The sequence below is a fragment of the Astyanax mexicanus genome, chromosome 17 (genome assembly GCF_023375975.1).
Source record: "Astyanax mexicanus isolate ESR-SI-001 chromosome 17, AstMex3_surface, whole genome shotgun sequence".
NCBI lineage: Eukaryota > Metazoa > Chordata > Actinopteri > Characiformes > Acestrorhamphidae > Astyanax > Astyanax mexicanus.
Genome location: NC_064424.1, coordinates 1,155,209 through 1,178,013, shown reverse-complemented (window position 1 = coordinate 1,178,013; position 22,805 = coordinate 1,155,209). Strand labels below are relative to the sequence as shown.

Genomic DNA, 22,805 nt, shown 5'->3' with positions numbered 1-22,805 from the left:
AAATGTCAGTTAATTTCGTCTCGTTGTGTGTGCGGAGCCGCTGTCTGCCCCTCCTCCCGTCTCGCTGCCTGCACGCACACAGACACCGCTGCACACACAAATAGGGAGGAGTGATTGCGTTTTGTCGGTGTTGGATTGGAAGAGCAAAAATAGGAAAGTACCGCAATGTAATCCATTTATTTTAGCAGAGTAACTGTAATCTGATTACCACTTACTGAAGCAGTAACTGTTACGGATTACAGTTACTCATAAATTGTAATCTGATTACGTAACGCCGTTACATGTAATCCGTTACTTCCCAACACTGATGACATGACACAAAATTTATTATGAAATTGACTGATGTGCCATATAAATATAAATATGCATACATAACAAATACGGTTCTGTGAAGTGAATATTTGAATACCCAATCATGAGTAAAGTGTACTTGAATATAAGTGAGGTTGGGGAAGTGATAGTGTAAAGAATTAAGAATTAAAGTGGTTGAATAATAATGTCCGTATGGTGTGATTGGGTTAAACTCAGTCAGCTGCAGCATCTAGTCCCCGATGGGAGGAGTTAAAGAGTCTGACGGCTCTGGGGATGAGGGATCTTCTGAGTCTCTTGGAAACTGTAGAAAAAAACTGCTACAGGAAGACGTCTGGCTGACCCACATGGAAACAGCTTTAGCTTTAGCCTTTAGCTCAGATTAACAGGATTAAAGACTGAGTCTCAGTTTCAGCAGAACTGAAGTGAATTAGAATTAGAGTGTGTGTAATCTGTGTGTAATCTGTGTGTAATCTGTGTGTAATCTGTGTGTAATCTGTGTGTAATCTGTGCACAGGCCGAGTCGGTGTTTCGGCAGCTCCTCCCTGATGAGGAGTTCTGTCCACCGGCTCCAAACCCTGAGGACATCATATATGATGGAGACGGTACTCAGACGGAGGGGGCGGCGTTCCAGGAGGCCGGTGATGCACTGGGGACTTCAGCTGCGGGAGAAGAGGAGGAGGAGGAGCCTCAGGAAAACGACCAATCAGAAGAGAGCTCAGAACCTGCAGCGAGTTCAGAGAGTGCTGCCCAGGATAGTACCAATGAATCTGAGGTTCCTGAGACTCCGCCCACTCTGGAATAAACATTCCCTCCTTCGTTCTGAAGACGAATCACTAAAGAGATCACCCAGCTTCATCTCAGAGTCTCATCTGCCTTCCTGTAGAAGATAAAGGTGAAGATGAAGTCTGGTTTCAAATGATTGACAGGTGTCTGTCTGCGGACTGTGATCACCTGGATGTGTATTAAATAAAAATACAGCTCTGGAAAAAAAGAAATAAAAAGATCACTTCAGTTTCTGAATCAGTTTCTCTGATTTTGCTATTTATAGGTTTATGTTTGAGTAAAATGAACATTGTTGTTTTATTCTATAAACTACAGACAACATTTCTCCCAAATTCCAAATAAAAATATTCTCATTTAGAGCATTTATTTACAGAAAATAAGAGAAATGGCTGAAATAACAAAAAAAAAGATGCAGAGCAAAAGAGAAACAAGTTCATAATCATAATAAAGGTTTTAAGAGTTTAGAAATAATCAATATTTGGGGGAATAACCCTGTTTTTTCTTGGCATCACATTCTCCTCCACCAGTCTTACACACTGCTTTTGGATAACTTTATGCTGCTTTACTCCTGGTGCAAAAATTCAAGCAGTTCATCCATCTTCCTCCTGATTATATTCCAGAGAAACTCATGATTTTTAAGTGCTCTCTTATGTATTTAATTTTTTTCAGAGCTGTATAATACTCGGACTGATGCCCATTAATTGCTTAGAAGAATTAAAAAAATAAAAATTGTAGAAACAGCAAAAATATAAACACATCCCGATGACAAAAAAACGCCAATCCAAATCTCACCTACCCTCTGGTCTAACCTAAGCGTTTGACCGCTACTGTGGTCTTATGTTCCTAAACCTATCAGTCTTAGCATGCAGATTTATTAGCTCAAATATAAACTTTCATTGGAATGGACTTTTTTTATTTATTACTTATTTATTTTTGTTGGTTTAAAGGCCTTGATCTTGATCCCTTTATCATTACAGTACCTGTTATTAACCTGTTATTAAAGGCCATTACTGGCATTTACAGTAGTTCTACTAATATAACAAATAAAATGATGATGATGATGATGATGATGTAAATGTAAATGTGTACACAACAAAAAATACTGTGTTGGTTGAACCGAGGTGCCTGTAGAAGTGACGCACTGCTCACTGAGGATTTCATTAAACTGCAGACGTCTCGCTGCCAAATCAGCAAACACTTAAATATTTCTGGTTCTTTGTTGCTATAAATGATCAGTTTAACATTTATCAGTTAATTTTATGAGCATATGAGGCTAAACTGGGAAAATAATATAGACGCTAAACTTTATTATTAAATTTTCTCATTGATTAAATCAAAGATGAACTGGAATTTTATGTATTTATGTTGTTTTTTCTTATTATTTTCTAATCTAAATAATAATACATATATATATATATATATATTTTTTTTTTTGCATTTTTACATCATGTAACACCATGTTTTGTTACAAGATAGCAAAAACATGTTTAAAAAAAGAAAAAAAAAAAAATTTTAGGAATTACAGATCGCTAGTTTTGGGTCATTGTCATGGTGCATGGTCCACCTTTCTCACAGCTTCAGTTTTTAGACTGTGAGATGGTCTCACATTTTCCAAACCTATGTTTGTTACAAGATGGAAAAATAGATTAATATGAAAATAAATAAAGAGTAAAAATTATTATTTGTTTTATTTAGTTTTTCTGATTGTGATGGACAAACATTAAGAACTAAAACAATTACAAATATGGAAATATGTAAACCCATTTAAGTTTTAATTGGCGATAAACAAAATGGACAAGCTAAAACAAAATTTTAGTTTTTACCCAATTTCCCAATTTATTTGGAATTTAGCCTTATATGGTCAGAAAATTGAGCTGATAACGTTACACTGATCCTAAATGTTGGTTGGTTGGTTGGTTTTTAAGCCTTCACTTTTTGTTTTGTTTTTTTCACTCTACCTTACGCTCACTCACTAAAGGACACACTGTGTTTTATTACTTGGTCTTAATGTTTTGATGGTCCTCAGCTTCTGTACCATGAATTCTGTCCGCTCTTGCCTGAATGTACTGTAGGCTTCAGAATAAAATGCTTTCAAATGCAAATATTAAATGTTTAAACTGAGATGTGTTGAAAATGTCAAAAGTCAAAAGTCAAAGTGGTTTTTATTGTCATTTCAGCTATATACAGAGTACACAGTGAAACGAAACAACGTTCCTCCAGGGACCATGGTGCACATAAACACAGTGTAGACAGAACAATAGTGCAACAGTACAAAAGTGCAGACAGACAATACAACACAATACAGACAAAGAATAATAAATAACAAGACAGTGTGCAAATTATGCAGTGTGCAAAAAAGACCAGTGAGGTAGTAATTACTCTATTACACAGTGTGCAATAGAGTCCAGTGAGGTAGTAGGGTTTTTAGTGCTTTCCATTTTCTGGGGTAAGTGGGGTAAGAGTGTGTGCGCATGTACAGAAAAACCATCAGTTCAGTCTCTGCAGTTAAGGAGTCTGATGGCTTGGGGGTAGAAGCTGTTGCAGAATCTGGTCGTGCTGGACCGGATGCTGCGGTACCTTCTTCCCGAAGGCAGGAGGGAGAACAGTTCGTGTGAGGGATGGGTGGGGTCATTCACAATGCTGGTTGCTTTGCGGATGCTGCGGGTGGTGTAAATGTCCGTGATGGAGGGGAGAGAGACGCCGATGATCCTCTCAGCTGTCCTCACAATACGCTGGAGGGTCTTGCGGTCAGAGACGGTGCAGGTCCCAAACCAGGCAGTGATGCAGCTGCTCAGGATGCTCTCAATGGTCCCTCTATAGAAGAGTGTGAGGATGGGTGGAGGGAGACGGGCCTTTCTCAGCTTCCGGAGGAAGTAGAGACGCTGCTGGGCTTTCTTGGCTGTAGAGCTGGTGTTCAGGGTCCAGGTGAGGTTATCTGCTAAGTGGACACCAAGGAACTTGGTGCTCTTAACAATCTCCACAGAGGACCCGTCGATGTTGAGTGGAGAGTGGGTGTGTTGTGCTCTCCTGAAGTCAACAACCATTTCCTTTGTCTTGTCCACATTCAGGTGAAGGTTGTTGACTGTACACCAGTCTGTCAGCCGCTGCACCTCCTCTCTGTATGCTGACTCGTCGCCTTTGGTGATGAGACCCAGCACGGTTGTATCATCGGCGAAGATATATTTAAATGTCGTGTGATTTAAATATATCTTGCTTTAATCCATTTCATCAGACTTTATTATCTATTCCTCATAGATGCTCAACTAACATTTAACTGAATATGTATTAAATGCAACTGAACTCTGAGGTAAAAGTAAGTGATTCCCAAATAAAATGAACCCTATACCTAATTTTAACCACCTAAACTTTAAGAAATAGTTAGATTTGAGTTCTAGATTAAGGTTTATGTTTGGGATTAATTCAGAACTTTATTCTAAAACTTTACAACTCTATAAATAAACAATATAGATACCAGATCATTTTAACAGTTTAAGGGGAAGATAAGAACCACAAGATGAGTAAACATGCCTAAAACTGCATCACAGGATCTACAGGTGACTCCGCCCACTGCTGTTTTGAGTCGTTGTCATGTTGCATGGTCCACATTTGTTAGAGCTTCAATTTTGGACAAATATTTTCATATATTCCTTATTAAGGTCCCTCAGTAAATACAGTAATTAATTTATAGTGGGGACTTGAGGAAAATGTAAAACCATCTATACAAACACGGAAGTGGACCCTGCAACATGACAACGACCCAAAACACGCCCAGTCAAAGACCAGATCTTAATACTATTGAGATTGTGATTTAAAGTGATTTAAAATGGACTGAATTGTACAGCTGGACTAAATCCATCAGCAGCCGGAGTCTGAGAGAGAGAGAGAGAGTACAGTAGATCATGCTGCTGCTTCTCCATCAGCAGCCGGAGTCTGAGAGAGAGAGAGAGAGAGTACAGTAGGTCATGTCGTTTTGTCCATTACATTGTGATGCTGGTTGGTACAGGTGTCTGTTAGCTGATGTATCAGGGGATCCGGCGCTTTCCTGCCTAGTTCTAATAAGTGGGTAGAATTAGAAATGAATTCTAAATAAAAAAGCACATTTTTAACAATGTGACCTATTTCCTCAGATCCAGCTCCAGTCAGAATCGTGCTGCTGCAGCTGATTCTACAGACTGCTGAGGGTTTTTACCTGTTCAGTGTGTGGATAAGTTACAGCTCCACACCTGTCCCAGGTTACTTTTAACCTGGAGAAAGTCTGCTGGGTGCTTAAAAACTAGGGCTGTAAGACAATATTAGAAAAAATTAAGAGAACACTTCAGTTTCTGAATCAGTTTCTCTGATTTTGCTATTTATAGGTTTATGTTTGAGTAAAATGAACATTGTTGTTTTATTCTATAAACTACAGACAACATTTCTCCCAAATTACAAATAGAAATATTCTCATTTAGAGAATTTATTTACAGAAAATGAGAAATGACTGAAATAACAAAAAAGATGCAGAGCTTTCAGACCTCAAATAATGCAAAGAAAACAAGTTCATATTCATAAAGTTTTAAGAGTTCAGAAATAATCAATATTTGGTGGAATAACCCTGGTGGTTTTTAATCACAGTTTTTTTTTTATGCATCTTGGCATCATGTTCTCCTCCACCAGTCTTACACACTGCTTTTGGATAACTTTATGCTGCTTTACTCCTGGTGTAAAAATTCAAGCAGTTCAGTTTGGTGGTTTGATGGTTTGTGATCATCCATCTTCCTCTTGATTATAAATATTTAAAATTTGAAATAAAAAAAACGTATAATTTTTAAGTTTTTTATTTTTACAGTTATATATTTCTGCAGCTCTGGTTTAACTGGGTTTTCATTACATTTTCCTGAATTTTCACAAAAACTGCATGATAGATAATATATTGCTAAATGTTTTTATAATGTTCTCTGTTTGCTCTGGCTTGGTTGGTTGTTTACAGGTAAAGCTTTTGTGCAGCTTGTTTTGGTGTTTATGCTAAATTTCTGTATTTTCTTCATAATTTCATGAAAATCCTTTATTTCCAGCATTTCTGTTTCATTTTCCTCTTTTTTTTAAAGTGATTATATTTCCTCTCTTCACTGATTCAGCCACTCAATAGTATCATTGGGAATCAATTTTCTGCTTGGAGAATCTTGACATTCAGACGTGAAAGGGTAGAAAGTGCCCCGGGCCAGACACCTAGCGGGGGCTCTCGCGCCCCTCTCGCGCCCCTCACTGCGGGCCATCAGAACCAGAACCTTCAGGGATCCAGAGCTGCTGGAATCAAACTGCTGAATATCAGATTCAGATTTACTGCTGAACCTCAAATATATTTCTAATAGATTATTAATTATTAAAAATATATTAATCTCATCATTTAAAGGATAAAGAAATTCCTATTAGTGAATTTAGATTCAGCGAGATTATTATTATTATTATTTATTTATTTTTTTATTTGTCTTACATAGTAAATAAACAGAAGTGATCCAGACTATGAAGTTACTGTTTTACCATGTTTTTGGTATTTTACCATGTTTTTACCATGTTTTTAGTATGTTAACATGTTTTTACCATGTTTTTTACATGTCTGCAGCTCTAGTTTAAATCGTTTTTATCATATTTTCATACATTTTCACTAAAACTGCTGCATAACAGATATTAAAAAAGTAAGAAAAATGGATAAAGCTGGAAAATATAATTTCTGTGAAGTCTGAAGTCTTATAAATATGATAAACATTTGGTTGATTTTTCTACCAGAATATCAGATTTAATATAATTAGACATTTCCTGGCAAAAATCAGGTGTGATGATTAATAATACTAGACAATAATAATAATAACAACACTTTATTTCAATTTTAAAATTTATAAATTAAACTAAATGAAAATGAATTCTTAAAACGCAGTTTGTCAAATAATGAATTAATAATCAGTGTAAACTAGCCGCTTTACAGTCATCTTAATAATAATAAAACAGTTCATAAATCAAATCAGTTTGCATGAAACAACAGGTGCATGAAAACAGGTAATAATACTGAAGCTTCTAATGGAAATTTAATTATTAAATAATTGTATTTATTTACTTATTTGTTTACTTATTTATTTATTTGTGTGTGTGTGTGTGATTTTTTATAAAATAAAGTATTTACCTTGAGCAATAGTTGTGTAAATGGTGACACCTGGTGGCAGTACAGTCTAAGCGCAGTCAGCGGGTTTTGTATCGTTGGTAATAATTTAAATTCAGTGAATTCACGTTATTCAATTCTAACGCCACTATATCAAAAAATACAATATATAAAATACAAATAAAAATAATAAAATACATAAAATAAAATAATAATAATAATTAAACATTATGTTTGTTTAGAGCGGCTGCTGTTTATTTATTTTTTCTAATATTATATTTGAAGCTGGATAGTTTAACTCTTTAAGTACACTTAACAATATGTTGATTGATGTGTCAGGATTCCCCCCCCCCCCCCCCCCAATATTATTACTTTTAATATTATTTTACATTTAATCTCATAGGTTCGTGCCAATAAAACAGGATGGTTTACTGGCCAATAATTTGACTCTTCTGAAACAGATGACCTGGATCTTTTCACATGGTTGTTTAACAAACGAGAAGCTACTCCCTGCATCAGTTAGGGTTAAATTATGACTTGTTGCAGCTGAAACATATTAATCACCAATGCAGTATTTATTTATTTATTTATTGCATTATTTTTTTCCGGTTTAGTTCAGGAGATGGTGGAGGACTGTTTACTACATAAATACATATATGTCCCTTAATTGTTTTTATGTATTTAATATTAATTATATATTATTATTATATATATTATATGATATATTATTATATTAATAAATAAATTAAATCAAGACACAATAAATAAATGAAGGTTGTCATAACTTTTAACTGACCCTGTCTATATATTTAATCCATTAAAAAAAGGTTTAATAAAAGTTTTTAATTAGGACTTTTATTTTGAAGCGAACCATTCCGCTCTTACAAGAAGCGATGGCGGCGCCCACGGAGACGCATGAGTCTCTCTCTGAGGAGGAAAGTTTGGGTGTTTTAGAGGAAAATGTGAGTTTTTAAGCGTTTTTATCTGTTTTTATCTGTATGTACGTCTTTATCTGCTGTTATTACCGTGTTTTTTGTCGAGTAGCGGCCGCTGGAGACGCTGTTTTATAGTAAATTGTGTGTAAAAGCGGGTTAGCTTTAGCTTGGTGTTGCGTTGAGTTGTGCTACCCGTCGATATGCGCTACTTACGGCACTGCGCATTCGCTGATTTATAGTTTTTAATGTTTTCTTGTGTTTTGTCGTGATAATTCTTCTCATTTTTGCGTGTTTGACGACTTATACAGTCTGAGATTACTGTTTACTTGTTGTTTAAAGAAAATACACAATTTTATTTTACTTTATTTTTTATCACCCCTGTGTATTAGTGTTTGTTTGGGTCCCTTATCTATACCCTGATAGCTGCAGTGATTTAGGCTTATCAAATAGCTACCCTCCCTCCTGTTCTGCTGAAAAAATGCTCTAATTCTAGGTAATTTGGTACTTCAGCCTATGAAAATCTCTAAAACCTATAGAAATATCTGTTAATACTACTTGTGGTAGCAGGATTTGGCAAGCTTGCACAACTCGACACAACACCAGGTCAGTAAAGTGAGGCTGTACCACTAAAATCAGGGTAAAAATGACAAAATGTAAAATTTACTACATTTCTAACTTGTAATTTCTGTGTTTATATGTAGGATTCACTGCAGGATGATCCTGATAATAAACCAGCGCCTAAAATACAGGAGACTCCTGAGGATATTAAACAGGAGGCTATAGTAAATACACTGGCCTTCCACCCTAAAGAAGATCTCCTCGCTGCTGGAGACATTGATGGAGATATTTATCTGTAAGTTTTGTTTGTGTACTTGTTTCCTATTATTATCGTCACAGTTATAACAACTCTGATTGTTTTCTCTGATTTTGCTATTTATAGGTTTATGTTTGAGTAAAATGAACATTGTTGTTTTATTCTATAAACTACAGACAACATTTCTCCCAAATTCCAAATAAATATATTCTCATTTAGAGCATTTATTTACAGAAAATGAGAAATGACTGAAATAATAAAAAAAGATACAGAACTTTCAGACCTCAAATAATACAAAGAAAACAAGTTCATATTTATATTTAAGTTTCAAGGGTTCAGAAATTCTATAAAATATTTGGTGGAATAACCCTGGTGGTTTTTAATCACAGTTTTTTTTCATGCATCTTGGCATCATGTTCTCCTCCACCAGTCTTACACACTGCTTTTGGATAACTTTATGCTGCTTTACTCCTGGTGCAAAAATTCAAGCAGTTCAGTTTGGTGGTTTGATGGTTTGTGATCATCCATCTTCCTCTTGATTATATTCCAGAGGTTTTCAATTTGGTAAAATCAAAGAAACTCATCATTTTTTAATCCCCTTTTCTTTTTTTTTCTTTCTTTAAACAGTTTATTTAACGTTGCCTCAAATGCTTCAGTTAGTGTTGAAATTCAGACATTAAATAAATGTTGATTTAAAGGTTTTGAATGGTTGTGTGTTTGGGAAAGCTCTTACTTTCACTATTAAACATGATTTCTGTATATATTCTAAGGCTGTTTTTCTACCATTTGATTTGTTGCACCAAATGTTTAAGTGATAATAAATAAATAAATAATATTAAACAATAAAATACATTTACATTAAGTTGTCAAGCATTATGTTTGCAGGGAGGCTGCTGTATTAAGTACACTTAATATGGTGATTGGTGTGTCAGGGCTTTCTTTTTTCAACATTATTACTTTTTTACTTTTTAATTCATAGGTTCATGCCAAGAAAACACAATATTTTACTGCTCTTTTGCATTTGAGATACGAATAAATATAACAGACAAAGGTTTTGAGGCAAAATGTCAATCAAAAGAATTGAAAGGCATATTTTAACTTAAGTATAAATGTGTTTAAAATATTATCTGCTAACTATAAAGATAAAGATCAAAAAATTATGTTTTCATTGTTATACACTACCAGTCAATTAAAACTATTGCCTCATGTTAATCACTTAGTGTTAAATTTCTGACATTGAATCAGTGTTCATTTAAAGGTTTTGAATAGTTGTGAGTGTGGTAAAGCTCTTACTTTCACTATTAAACATCATATCCATAAGTGATCACTGATTTTATTATTAACGTTTTATATATATATATTTTTTCCCACCACATTCTTTTCAGGAAGATGATGTTCCCCTACTGTCCTTCCACTGTTTAATACTAAAGCGTTGGACATTTTATTAAACTGATTTTAGTAGATTCAGCTACATTTTCTTAGGATATTTTTTTACTGCATTATTGATTCATGCCAATAATTTAATGCTTCTAAAATAGATTAAATAGATTTCCACATGGTTGTTTTTAACAGATGAGAAGCTACTCCCTGCATCAGTTAGAGTTAAAGCTCACCTTCCGTTGTTTTTTCTTTCATTTTAAAATGTCTAGTTGTGGTCTCTAGTATGAATGAATGACATGTGAGCCGTTTTTGTAAAAAAAAAGTGCTCAGGTGTCTCTGTATAGCTCTTTTTTAATGGACTTTTTTAGGGGTGTGTCCAAAATGACCGGATTCCAGCTTTGCTCATGAATATTCATACATGCAAACAGCATGCAAATATCTCTCCTCTGATTGGCTAGGAGCACTGCGACGCCCCTCCACCGCTCTGCCGCTCACTGCCTCCCACCTCCTAACTGATGAGCGGTGATGTTGCGTCGCTTCAGCTCCGCCTCTGGGAGTTTCTCGAGCCAAGGTGGGCTGGTCTGTGAGTTTCTGCCTACATAGGCAGAAAGATAATTCAAAATTCACCCGTTTTTCGGAGGGGGGGAGGGGGGATTTCTTTGCTTAGCTCCTGCAGACAATGGGGGCTGCAAAACAGTTTAATGTGCAGGTGTACACATTCAACTCGGAGAGACCTACTGTATTCCACAAAAAACAAGAAAAATCGGATTTTCGTGGAAGGTGAGCTTTAAATACATTATGAATGTTTCAGCTGAAAAAATCATAATCACACATGCAGTAATTATTATTATCCAATGGAGATTCTTACCTATTTGCTTCCTTTTGTTAAATCCATTTTTTGGCCAGGCAGTGTATATGATATTATTTTTATTTTATATATATATATATATATATATTTTGTTATTTATTTATTTGCATTGCAGGTACAGGTACTCCTGCACGGTGGGGGAGAACAAAGAGCTGTGGTCCTCTGGGCATCACCTGAAGTCCTGCAGGAAAGTGGCCTTCTCCAGTGATGGTGAAAGTCAGTATAAGAGTTTAAATTGTTTACAGTAAATTTAAAGGCTTTTATATTAAATATTTCCAGATTAAAAGATCAATGAAGATCATAAGAAAGAAGATATAGATGTTGTTTGACCTCAGGGATATCCAAATATTAATTTAATAGGGACCAGATTAGACATAATGTATGGACAAAACACAAATGTACAGAAAAATGTGTTTTTATTATTAAACAATGAATTTATATTTTTTTCACAGTAACTGCAGCAGGGTGTTAAAATACTACATTTTAATTGTACTAAACATTTTATTCAATACTTAATACGTAATATCTAAAAACAACCTGAGAAATGCAGCTCTGGAAAAAAAGAGAGCACTTAAAAATGATGAGTTTCTTTGATTTTACCAAATTGAAAACCTCTGGAATATAATCAAGAGGAAGATGGATGAAGCTTGAATTTTTACACCAGGAGTAAAGCAGCATAAAGTTATCCAAAAGCAGTGTGTAAGACTGGTGGAGGAGAACATGATGCCAAGATGCATGAAAACAAAAACTGTGATTAAAAACCAGGGTTATTCCACCAAATATTGATTATTTCTGAACTCTTAAAACTTTATGAATATGAACTTGTTTTCTTTGCATTATTTGAGGTCTGAAAGCTCTGCATCTTTTTTGTTATTTCAGACATTTCTCATTTTCTGTAAATAAATGATCTAAATGAGAATATTTTTATTTGTAATTTGGGAGAAATGTTGTCTGTAGTTTATAGAATAAAACAACATTGTTCATTTTACTCAAACATAAACCTATAAATAGTAAAATCAGAGAAACTGATTCAGAAACTGAAGTGATCTCTTCATTTTTCGAGAGCTGTATATATTAATAATAATACATTTTATTTCATGGGTGCCTTTCTGTCACTCAAGGACACTGTACAGAAAGTGCGAAATAGACCATAAAATAAAAAAAATATAAAAAAATGCATTATGTAAACAAAGAAAATTCTAAAACAAAAAGTATTAAAATAAAAAAAATAAAATAAAATAAGATAATCCTTTATTTAATCCTGAAACAGGGAAATTTGCAGTGTTACAGCAGCACAGAGGACAGAGCAAAGGAAGTAGTGTGAATATACAAGCAATATATAAAATAGAAAAAATAAAATAAATAATAGTTAAAAATAATAAATAACTAATAAAATATTGCACATGATTGTGGTAAACATACTAATAATGCCCAAAAAGTAACCTAGTAAATACAATATGGTGATTTATTTTTATTTTTTGTTATTTTTACCAGATAAAACTAATTGTAACTCCTGTTTATTGAGGGCAGTGGTTGTTATTGAGTCTTACAGCAGCTGTGAGGAATGACTTACAATATCTCTCCTATAATAAACTGTATTACAAGTTTATTAAACATTTACAAAGGACCACTCAGTATTAAATGATCAGATTTTTTGTGTATAATTCCCATAATGTGTGTGTTCTGTATTCAGTCTTTCTCTGTATTTTTTTTATTATTTTGTAGAATTATTCAGCGTGTCTAAAGATAAGGCTGTTCACATCATGGATGTGGAGGCCGGGAAGCTGGCGACACGTATCCCAAAAGCCCACAGGTAATTTTATACGCTGTTTTATATATATATATATATATATATATATATATATATATATATATATATATATATATATATATATATATATATATATATATATATATATATATGTATCAGTGGTGTGCAGTGTGGCCCTTCTAACCCTAAGGGGTGACAATAAATGCATGTAAATAATTACATAATTTTTATTCAGGAAATATATATTAAAGTTATTGTAAGTGTAAGAATTTATTTTATAAATGAACTAAAATAAAACAGCAACTAATTTAAAGCATTAGTCTGTGTTTTTCAGTTGCTGCAGGACTCTTATCTGACTGACAGCGGTTCTAACCAATCAAAGCTTTTTAAAATGGCTCCTCCCCCCACGTGACTGCGTGACCCTTCTTCTGATTTTGAGAAGAGTGTAGTAATGAATCTATTAGCAAAGTCTGAGCAAGTCTAACCAATCAGATTCATGATTTTCACTACGGGGGCGGGGCCATGGCTGCATAACCCCAAATTAAGCATTTATTGTTGGGTCTATTGTATATTTTTGTAGTTGTATTTGTGGGCTGTTTGTGTATTAAGTTAATATCACTAAGTCAAGAGAGAGAATATATAGTTATTGTAATATTTTTCTATGTGTCGATCGGCAGTGGGGGGGTATGGGGGGGGTGATTATATTTACTGCATGCCACTGATAGATATATATATATTTATTTATTTATTTACCACTCAGTCTGAGGGATAGTTTGTAGACACCATGATCTGGTAGACCGGAAGCACAAAAAAAACCACAGGGAGAGAATTTACTCAAATATATCTTTTATTTGGTACAAAGTTCCTCCACAACACCCAAACAAACTCAAATCAACATAATCGACGACCCAGTGGGGCTCTAGTGGCTTAATTTTAAAGTTTTTGGGTCCTTTCTGCCTTGGCCATCTTTTTATCATCAGAAAGTGTTTTTATGCCAGTCCCTGCTGGCTGCTCCATCAGTCCAATGCGAGCCAGCTGGGGCAGACCGTGGCTGCTTGTCCTTAAAACTTAAACATGTTAAACTTGATATTTCTGTGTATTACAATTAATTTAAATGAGTTATTTGTTCCAATTGTTCTTTATTCTCTTCTTTAGTAAGCCCATAAATGCCCTGCTCATAGTCGATGAGAATATATTTGCCACTGGGGACGACGAGGGGACGCTGAACGTTTGGGACCTGAGGAAAGGCACTTCCTTCATGTCTCTGAAACACCATGAAGACTTCATCAGCGGCATCGCTGTAGATCAGGCCAAGAAGATCCTGCTCACCTCCAGGTACTGTACTGATACAGTAAATATTTACACCATATTTACATTAATCACATCATTTTGGTCAACATTTATATTACAATATATATTTTACTATTTATAGGTTTATGTTTGAGTAAAATGAACATTGTTGTTTTATTCTATAAACTACAGACAACATTTCTCCCAAATTACAAATAAAAATATTCTCATTTAGAGCATTTATTTACAGAAAATGAGAAATGACTGAAATAACAAAAAAAGATGCAGAGCTTTCAGACCTCAAATAATGCAAAGAAAACAAGTTCATATTCATAAAGTTTTAAGAGTTCAGAAATAATCAATATTTGGTGGAATAACCCTGGTGGTTTTTAATCACAGTTTTAATTTCATGCATCTTGGCATCATGTTCTCCTCCACCAGTCTTACACACTGCTTTTGGATAACTTTATGCTGCTTTACTCCTGGTGTAAAAATTCAAGTAGTTCAGTTTGGTGGTTTGATGGTTTGTGATCATCCATCTTCCTCTTGATTATATTCCAGAGGTTTTTAATGGTAATTTCGCAGTGATTTCTTTATAGTTGAATCAATATAATTCCAATAGATATGAACAGTATAAAATAATATAATATACAAATCCATTAATAGTTTTAATCACATTCAGTAGAAACTAAACCTGTACATTGAAAACAACACTAACCTACACAACTCTATTTTTTATATATTTTTTAATTTTAAATAAAATAATTATAATGTAATATAAAAATCTATAAACACTAGTGAAGTGCAGAATATTTAGTGCATGCTTTTAAGAAAGAATAACATTTATCACCACACCTAAAGGCTGATCTGATCTGTAGGTGAGCCGTCAACCATGCACTGTGCTGCTTGATTTAGGGAGTGTCAGTGTATCTTTGCTATCATAATGACGGGAAAAGTATTAAAAAAAATAAGATATATATTTTTGTGTAGAATACTATATGGCACACTCCTAGTAAATCCGATTTTATTTTATTTTTTGCTTTTAACTTATTTTTCAGTGGTGATGGATCGATGGGTGTATTTAACATAAAGAGGAGGAGATTCGAGCTGCTCTCAGAGATCCAGGATGGAGATCTTACTTCTGTTTCCATAATGAAAGTAAGAAAACTTTTTTTTTTTTTTCAGTTTTACATTTTTATTTATTTTTTTTTAATTATAGTATCACAAAGTGAGCAAATGATATAGGTCTGCAGCGCTGCATGATTTTGTAATTGTGCACATAAAAAGCAAAACTAAGCAAAACTATTCTTTATTTTTTTAATCTTTTACATTTTTAAATAACAGAAAAATCTAAATCATAAAAAAGGGCACCCTGCACAGTTAGTACCTAATCACACCAGAGCCAGTGTTGTGCCAAATTAAGTACCCCCGCCAGGAAAAGCACCACCTCTCGGGACCGTGCACGTATATCTTCACGGCTTTAACTTTTTTTTTTTTTTACAATACCCATAATCATACCTGTCAAGTTTTGGACTTAAAAATAAGGGATTTTTTCCGCCGCCCCAACAGCCCAAACGAGGGGGAAAAAAATATATATATATATATATTTTATATATATTTTTTTTTTATTTAATAGATTTAAAATTGAAATTGAAGGGTGCACAAATTTACAAAAAGGACATGGATCAGATATATTCCATAAGTAAATAATAGTCCTAAGGGGCCTACACAATTAATAATCTTTCATTAATACTTCTTTCTATCGTTCAGTCCACTCCTGATCAGTTCAGTTAATTTCAGCCCTCTCCACATTTTCTCTCTCTCCAGCTCAACCATCTCTTCTACCCCTTCTAAATAATACATTACATTACATTATAATACATTACACCACAATACTTGAGATTTAAACAAATTCTAACAAACCCTAAAACTAGCCCTGAACTAATAGAGTTTGGAAATGATAGTTATTGGCTGATCAGGCACATCAGGGCAGGGCATTATATATATATATATATGTATGTAGATTTTTCTCAAACCCTGAATATCTATCTAGCTAATTCTAAAGTTAAGCTAACTGAGTCACAAGCTGTATTTTATTAAACACACAGTGGGTTTAATTTATGTTTTGATTCAGAGAAGAGTCTTTTTAACCAGCTATCAGAAACAATCTCATCACAGTTTACATGGTTAATTACCTTTCTTTTAGAAAAATCTCCGTATATCCAGATTAGTTTTAACGACAGCTGCTCCGACTAGCTGCCTGAACTCACAGCGAGGGGAGGGGCGGGGCTTCCTGCACACTAAACTGCGCTCCGCAAAACCAGCTAGCTGATTGGCTGTTTCTCCTGAAAGGCGGGACTTTCTCCTTGAACCGGCACCACCATTGGTTAAGAGACACACAGCGGTCAGTGCATTGTCGCCTGTGGCCTATATATTTTTTTATTTAGTATAATACGGGAAAATACTAATACGGGAGGACGGCGGGAAAGAGGAGTAAAATACGGTAGTTTCCCGGCCAAAACGGGAGACTTGACAGGTATGCCCATAATGCTGTTCTAAGCTACGCTAAAAAAAAGCCATGTCACCTGCAGCCTCTTCCGAGAGGGGGTGCTTTTCCTGACGGGGTGCTGAATTTGACACAACACCGGTTTATGGGGAACCTGTCCATGGTTCTCCCCTGTTATATCAGTAAATAACTGCAGAACTTTAATCTCATTAAAAATAATTGTAATTATATGCTTATATGGTTTTGAGAAGCTTTTCATGGTAAGAGTAGGTTAAAAATTAAAAATATGAAGCAGGACCAACATTATATCATTATTTAATCAACATTCACAAACAAATGTTAGTGTTTGCAGTAAAGACAGTCATTAAATATGTCTATAATATTTACAATTGTAAAATTTGTATACAGAAATGAAAAACATTTTATACAAAGGCAAGTTTATTTTTATATCAGTTTTTATACACAATGATCATTCAATGCGTTACAAATTAAAAGATTCAAAGAGAACAACATGTAAAAGAATAACAAAAATGGAAATAAATACATAAAATAAAGAATAATGCATGAATAAAACATTATTAAAACAATATATTTAAATAAAGAAAAATGAACTAAATTAATTAATAAGTACTGTTGCTATTTGGTTTGTAATCTAATTACTTAATTTCTTCATACTGTTTTTCAGTGCTTGTTTCTTGTTCTGTGAGATAAATGTAGTTTTGGGTTTGAAAAAGTGCAGTAAAGTCTGGTTCAGTTTCTGAGGAGGATATATGAAGGGCCGGTTATAGAAAGTTTTTAAAAACAAAAATATTAAATTAATTTTTTATTAAAAAAAATATATATATATATATATATATATATTTTAAATATTTCAAATTATTTTATATTTTAAAATAATATTTTATTATATTATTAAAATAGAAACTAATCACTGTTCAGTGATATTTCTTTAAATTTAGAAAGCAAAGTATAGAAAACGTATATTTCCATTTCTCTAAAGGTTTTAGACAGTAAAGTCGCTGCATTAACAGCTCCTCCACCAGTCTTACACACTGCTTTTGGGTAGCTTTATGCTGTTTCACTCCTGGTGCAAAAATTCAAGCAGTTTTTAAATTGTAATTTTGCAGTGGCTTCTTAATTGTATGCATAGCTTTATTTATTCATTTTAATATCAGTTGATTCAATATAGATTCCAATAGCTAGATATGAACAGTATAAAGTCCTAAAATGTTAATATTTTATTATCTTGTTCCCTTTTGTGCTTTAAGCAAAAACTATTCTTTATTTTAATCTTTTACTTTAAAATAAATAAATAAATAACAGTAAAAATAAAGTGATTAAAGTGTTTAACTGTTTTATCTGCTGTTGTTGACTAGATTCCCACTCTTTTATTTAACTATTATATTTGTATTTATCTCTCTTGTTTTATATCAGTCTTTATTTTATGTACTTAGTGTTAATGTGAGCCACTTTCAATCAACTTTCAATCTGAGTTGATTGATTGATTGATTGATTGATTGATTGATTAATGTATTGATCCTGTGTGTCTCACAGAGAGGACAGAAAGTGGTGTGCGGCTCCAGTGAAGGAACTATGTATATTTTTAACTGGAATGAGTTTGGGGATATGAGTGATCGGTTTGATGTGCAGGCGGAGTCTGTGGACTGCATCGTCCCGATCACAGACAGTATTCTCTGTGCTGCCTCTACAGATGGAGTCATTCGGTGAGTAGAACTGCAGAATGCGCTCTTTGCACAACTACTTCCTCATTCTCATCAGTGCTGCTCCAGCGTTTCCTGTTTGGCTTTTCTAACACACTCGCTATGGCAGTATTTTCAGCTGGTGTTTACAAGAGCTTCTAAAAATGAACCTCAACGTTGAGGAGAGCAGTAAAGCCTACCACTAGAAAGCTAGAGAAAGACTTTAAACTATATGCATCTTCATACCTACACACTACAAAGATTTGTTTCTTATATTTTACGTTAGCCCACACAGCTCAGCATTAGCTAGGATAGCTAACTAGCTTGCTAGGTGCATTACTGATTGTTGTTAGTTTCTCCTGTTATTAAATGGAAGTCTAATAAAATGCTAGTAATAATAATAATGCTAACTATAATAATCATCAAAAATAATTAGACAAATGCTAGCTGTGCTGGCTATAATAATGCTAACTATAATAATAATAATAGTAAAAATAATAATCACTATAAAAAGGAAATGCGTCAAAGCCGTGAGTGCAAGGAGCCCACTGTGATCATAATGATGATGTACCTTTATTTTGTAAAGTGTCTGTAATAGTTATACAGTGTTTAGAGCAGCACAATGTTTTTCATTGATACTTTTAGTGAATTTAGTTACTAAAGTAAAAAAAAAAAAAAAAACTTTTCTCAAGTAGCTCACCTCTGTTCTCCCCCGAATTCCCAAATACTGCACTTTTAGCTGATGCTTCCAACAGGCTCACAATACTAGTGATAGGAGCACAGAGTTACCCAGGCAAAGAATTCAATATTATTACCCCGTAAACTTATTAAAAGTGTCATTAGGTGTTTGTAGCAGCACAATGTTTTTCATTGATGCTTTTAGTAAATTTAGTTACTAAAGTAACAAAGACTACAAAAATTTGTCAAGTAGCTCACCTCCATTCTTCCCAGCAATTCCAAACACAACAATTCTCCCAACAGGCTCACAATTCTAGTGATGGAGAGACAGAGTTACCCAAGCAAATTATTCAATATTATTACCCCATTAACAAACTCAAAGTAGCATTATACTTTATTGTTAGAATAGTTAGAATTTAAAACAATGCAATGAGGACTTTGTTTTTACCCAACTACCTGTGCATTTCACTGTTTATACCAGTTTATAACAGTACCTTCAGCTAATTTATTATTACCATAAAGTAGTTTATTATTAAAAGCACTGTTGGTGCACACAGTGCCTTTGGGTAGTTTATTAAAAACGGTGTTTACGTACGCGGTATATTTGGGTATCTTATCAAAAACGACGTTTGAGCACATGGAGTCTTAAGTAGTTTATTAAAAACGCAGTTATGCACGTGGCGCCTCCGGGTAGTTTAAAAATACTGTTTATGCACAGCTTCAGGTAGTTTATTAAAAGCGACGTTTACACACGCAGTAAATTAAAAGCGGGTAGTTTACTTCTGGGTAGTTTATCAAAAACGCTTTTTTTATGCATGCATCACGTTCAGGTAGTTTATTAAAAGTGACGTTTGCACATGCGGCACCTTTGGGTTGTTTATAAAAAGTGGTTAGTTTACTAAAAATGCTTTTTACGCACACTGCACCTTCAAGGGTTTACTTTGGGGTAGTTTATTAAAAGCGACGTTTACACACGCAGTAAATTAAAAGCGGGTAGTTTACTTCCGGGTTGTTTATTAAAATTGCCGTTTAAGCACGTGGTACCTTTTGTAGCTAATAATGATGACGGCAGGATGGAGTTAAGTTCTGTAGCCCATAACTAAACTATAGAGAGAAACTGAAACTATTCTGATAAAATACGGTTTATAAAATGTAAAAAAACACACGAACCTCAGAGTCTTTTCTCTTTTTTAATGTGTCTCTGTTCTCCTCAGAGCCGTCAACATTCTGCCGAATCGGGCCGTGGGGAGGATCGGGCAGCACGTCGGTGAACCGGTGGAGGAGATCGTCTGCTCTCGGGAGAAACGCTTCCTCGCCAGCTGTGCTCACGATCAGCTCATCAAGTTCTGGGACATTTCCGCCCTGCAGAGCAGCAGAGTCAGCGACTACCGGCGCCGCAAGAAGAAGGACGGGCGTCTCCGAGCGCTCAGCAGCAAAGCGTTCGGAGGAGCCGGAGACTTCTTCTCCGGATTACTGGATACAAACCAGGAGAACCAGCAGAAAAACACTGAAGCTCAGGAGGAAGAAAGTGATGAAGAGGAGGAGGAGGAGAGCGACAGCGGGAGCGACTAAAAACTGTGCTTATTTGTTCTGTTAAAGTGTTTTTGTTGTTAAACAAACAGGTTTTGTACAGATATGGACTGAATAATTAAGAATAATAACTATCACAATAAATAACCATAATGCCTTGCACACACATACATACATACATACATACATACATATATAAGCAGCCTCATCCTCTTCTGCCAGTATAAATAAAATGTGTTTATAAATGTGTGTCAGTGTTTCTATTTGTCAGTAACCCAATAAATGTGTTTAAATGTGTGTTTGTTGAAGAACGGTCAAAAATTCCACCAAAATTCAGGGATTTTGGTGAAAAAAAGTGTGTAGTTTAGGATATAGAATAGGCAGTTAAAAACAACACGTCTTGCTCAAGCACTTTGTAACTGATTTGAGTTGTAATTTTATGGAAACTAAGTTTTTGGTGTGATTTTGGGACCGTTCCTCAAATTCTAAGAATATAGCCTTATGATATTCTGTAATTTTTAGTCAAGACTGTAGCCTAATGTAGTTTGCTGATTTTTGGTGGGAAAAAAAAAACAAAAAGCTTTTTAATGTCTATTTGAATAAAACTACACACATTACACCATGCACAGTTAATGTTTGACTCAATTGAGTTATACTTTTTTGAAAACTAAGAATTTGAAGAAGGGTCCAAAATCACACCAAATGGTAAGACTATAGCCTTGCGTAATTTGTCAATCTCGGTGAAAATGAAGAAAAAAAAAAATATTTAAATTGCCTATTTGCATAAAACTACACACAGCACACTATGCCCTGTCACTTCCCAATTTATTCAAGTTATAATTTGTCAGTTTCAGTGAAAAAAAAAACTTTTTAATGGCCTATTTAAATAAATCTACACACAGCACACTATGGAAACTAAGAATTTGAAGACGACAAAGAAGAAGAAAGACAAAAGGTATTTCGAAAGCAATTTTTGACTTTTGAGTTTTTTCAATTTTATGAAAAATGAAAATTGGAGTTTGAAGAAGGTCCAAAATCCAACAGAAGGTAAGACTATAGCCTTACTTAATTTTAGAATTTTGGTGAAAAAAAAAAAAAAAAAAAAACACTTTTCAGTGGCCTATTTAAATAAATCTACACACAGCACACCATGCCCAAGCAATGTCTGCCTCATTTGAGTTACATTTTTATGGAACTACGACTTTGAAGAACGGTCCAAAATCACACCAAAAGGTAAGACTATAGCCTTACTTAATAAAAATAAAGCCTTATGTAATTTGGCAATTTCAGTGAAAAAATAAAAAATGTTTTTAATGGCATATTTAAATAAAACTACACAACACTACTTGCCCTGTCTTTTTTTAGTTATTTAAGTTATTATTTGGAATATATAATATATTATATAATATAATAATAATATTATATAATATAATGTAATAAATTATATTGGAAAAAGTGAAAAATTACACAAAAAGGTAAGACTATAGCCTTAATTTGGTGATTTTAGTAAAAAAAAATTAAAAATAGCCTATTTAAATAAAGATACACACAGCACACTTATTTGAGTTATAATTTTCTGGAAACTATCAGTTTGAAGAACGGTCCAATCACACCAAATAGTAAGACTATACCCTTATGTATTTTTGCAGATTTTTGGTTAAAAATAAAGTTGTTTTTAACCGCCTATCTAAATAAAACTACACACGATGCCCTGTCAATTCTCAACTTATTTGAGTTACAATTTTATGGAAACTAAGAATCTGAAGATGACGAAGAAGAAGAAAGACAAAAGGTAAGACTATAGCCTTTCACAATTTAGTAAAATTTTGGTGTAAAAAAAAAAAAAAGGTTTTTAATGTCCTATTTAAATAAAACTACACACAACACAACATGCCCAAACAATTTCTGACTCATTTGAGTTATAATTTTATGAAAACTAAGAATCTGTAGAATAAAAAATCACACCAAAAGGTAAGACTATAGCCTTACTTAATAAAAAAAAAAAAAAAAGTTTTTAAATAGCTTATTTTAATAAAACTACACACACCAAACCATGCCCAGTTGATTTTTGACTCATTTGAGTTGTAATTTAAAGAATTATCAAAAAT

The 22,805-nt window shown here is 33.9% G+C and overlaps 2 protein-coding genes across 3 annotated transcripts in view; both read left to right on the top strand.

Moving 5' to 3' along the window:
- chm (CHM Rab escort protein) overlaps nt 1–22,805 on the top strand; it is a 135,344-nt gene that overhangs the window by 66,392 nt on the left and 46,147 nt on the right. The window contains exon 15 of one of the 2 annotated variants that reach the window (XR_007425176.1): nt 827–1,360. Coding sequence is in view for 1 of the 2 variants with exons in the window: in XM_049466747.1 (XP_049322704.1) it covers nt 827–1,114 (288 nt within the window). In the remaining variant the exon portion in view is untranslated. Of the gene's footprint in view, nt 1–826; nt 3,217–22,805 lie in introns of those variants that run through there. The other variant, XM_049466747.1, reaches the window with a different exon arrangement.
- wdr55 (WD repeat domain 55) lies at nt 8,108–20,946 on the top strand. Its single transcript, XM_022666523.2, has 8 exons — nt 8,108–8,187; nt 8,862–9,013; nt 11,338–11,438; nt 12,948–13,035; nt 14,149–14,328; nt 15,342–15,441; nt 18,344–18,513; nt 20,382–20,946. The coding sequence occupies exons 1-8, from the start codon at nt 8,119–8,121 to the stop codon at nt 20,737–20,739; spliced, it is 1,218 nt and encodes a 405-aa protein (XP_022522244.2). The 5' UTR covers nt 8,108–8,118; the 3' UTR covers nt 20,740–20,946.

Excerpts from the sequence above, each read along its gene's own strand:
- wdr55 (XM_022666523.2), top strand. The coding sequence starts at position 8,119 with ATGGCGGCGCCCACGGAGACGCATGAGTCTCTCTCTGAGGAGGAAAGT. Across the intron at positions 9,014-11,337 it reads ATTGATGGAGATATTTATCT|GTACAGGTACTCCTGCACGG; the intron begins GTAAGTTTTGTT and ends TTTGCATTGCAG. Across the intron at positions 11,439-12,947 it reads CTTCTCCAGTGATGGTGAAA|AATTATTCAGCGTGTCTAAA; the intron begins GTCAGTATAAGA and ends ATTATTTTGTAG.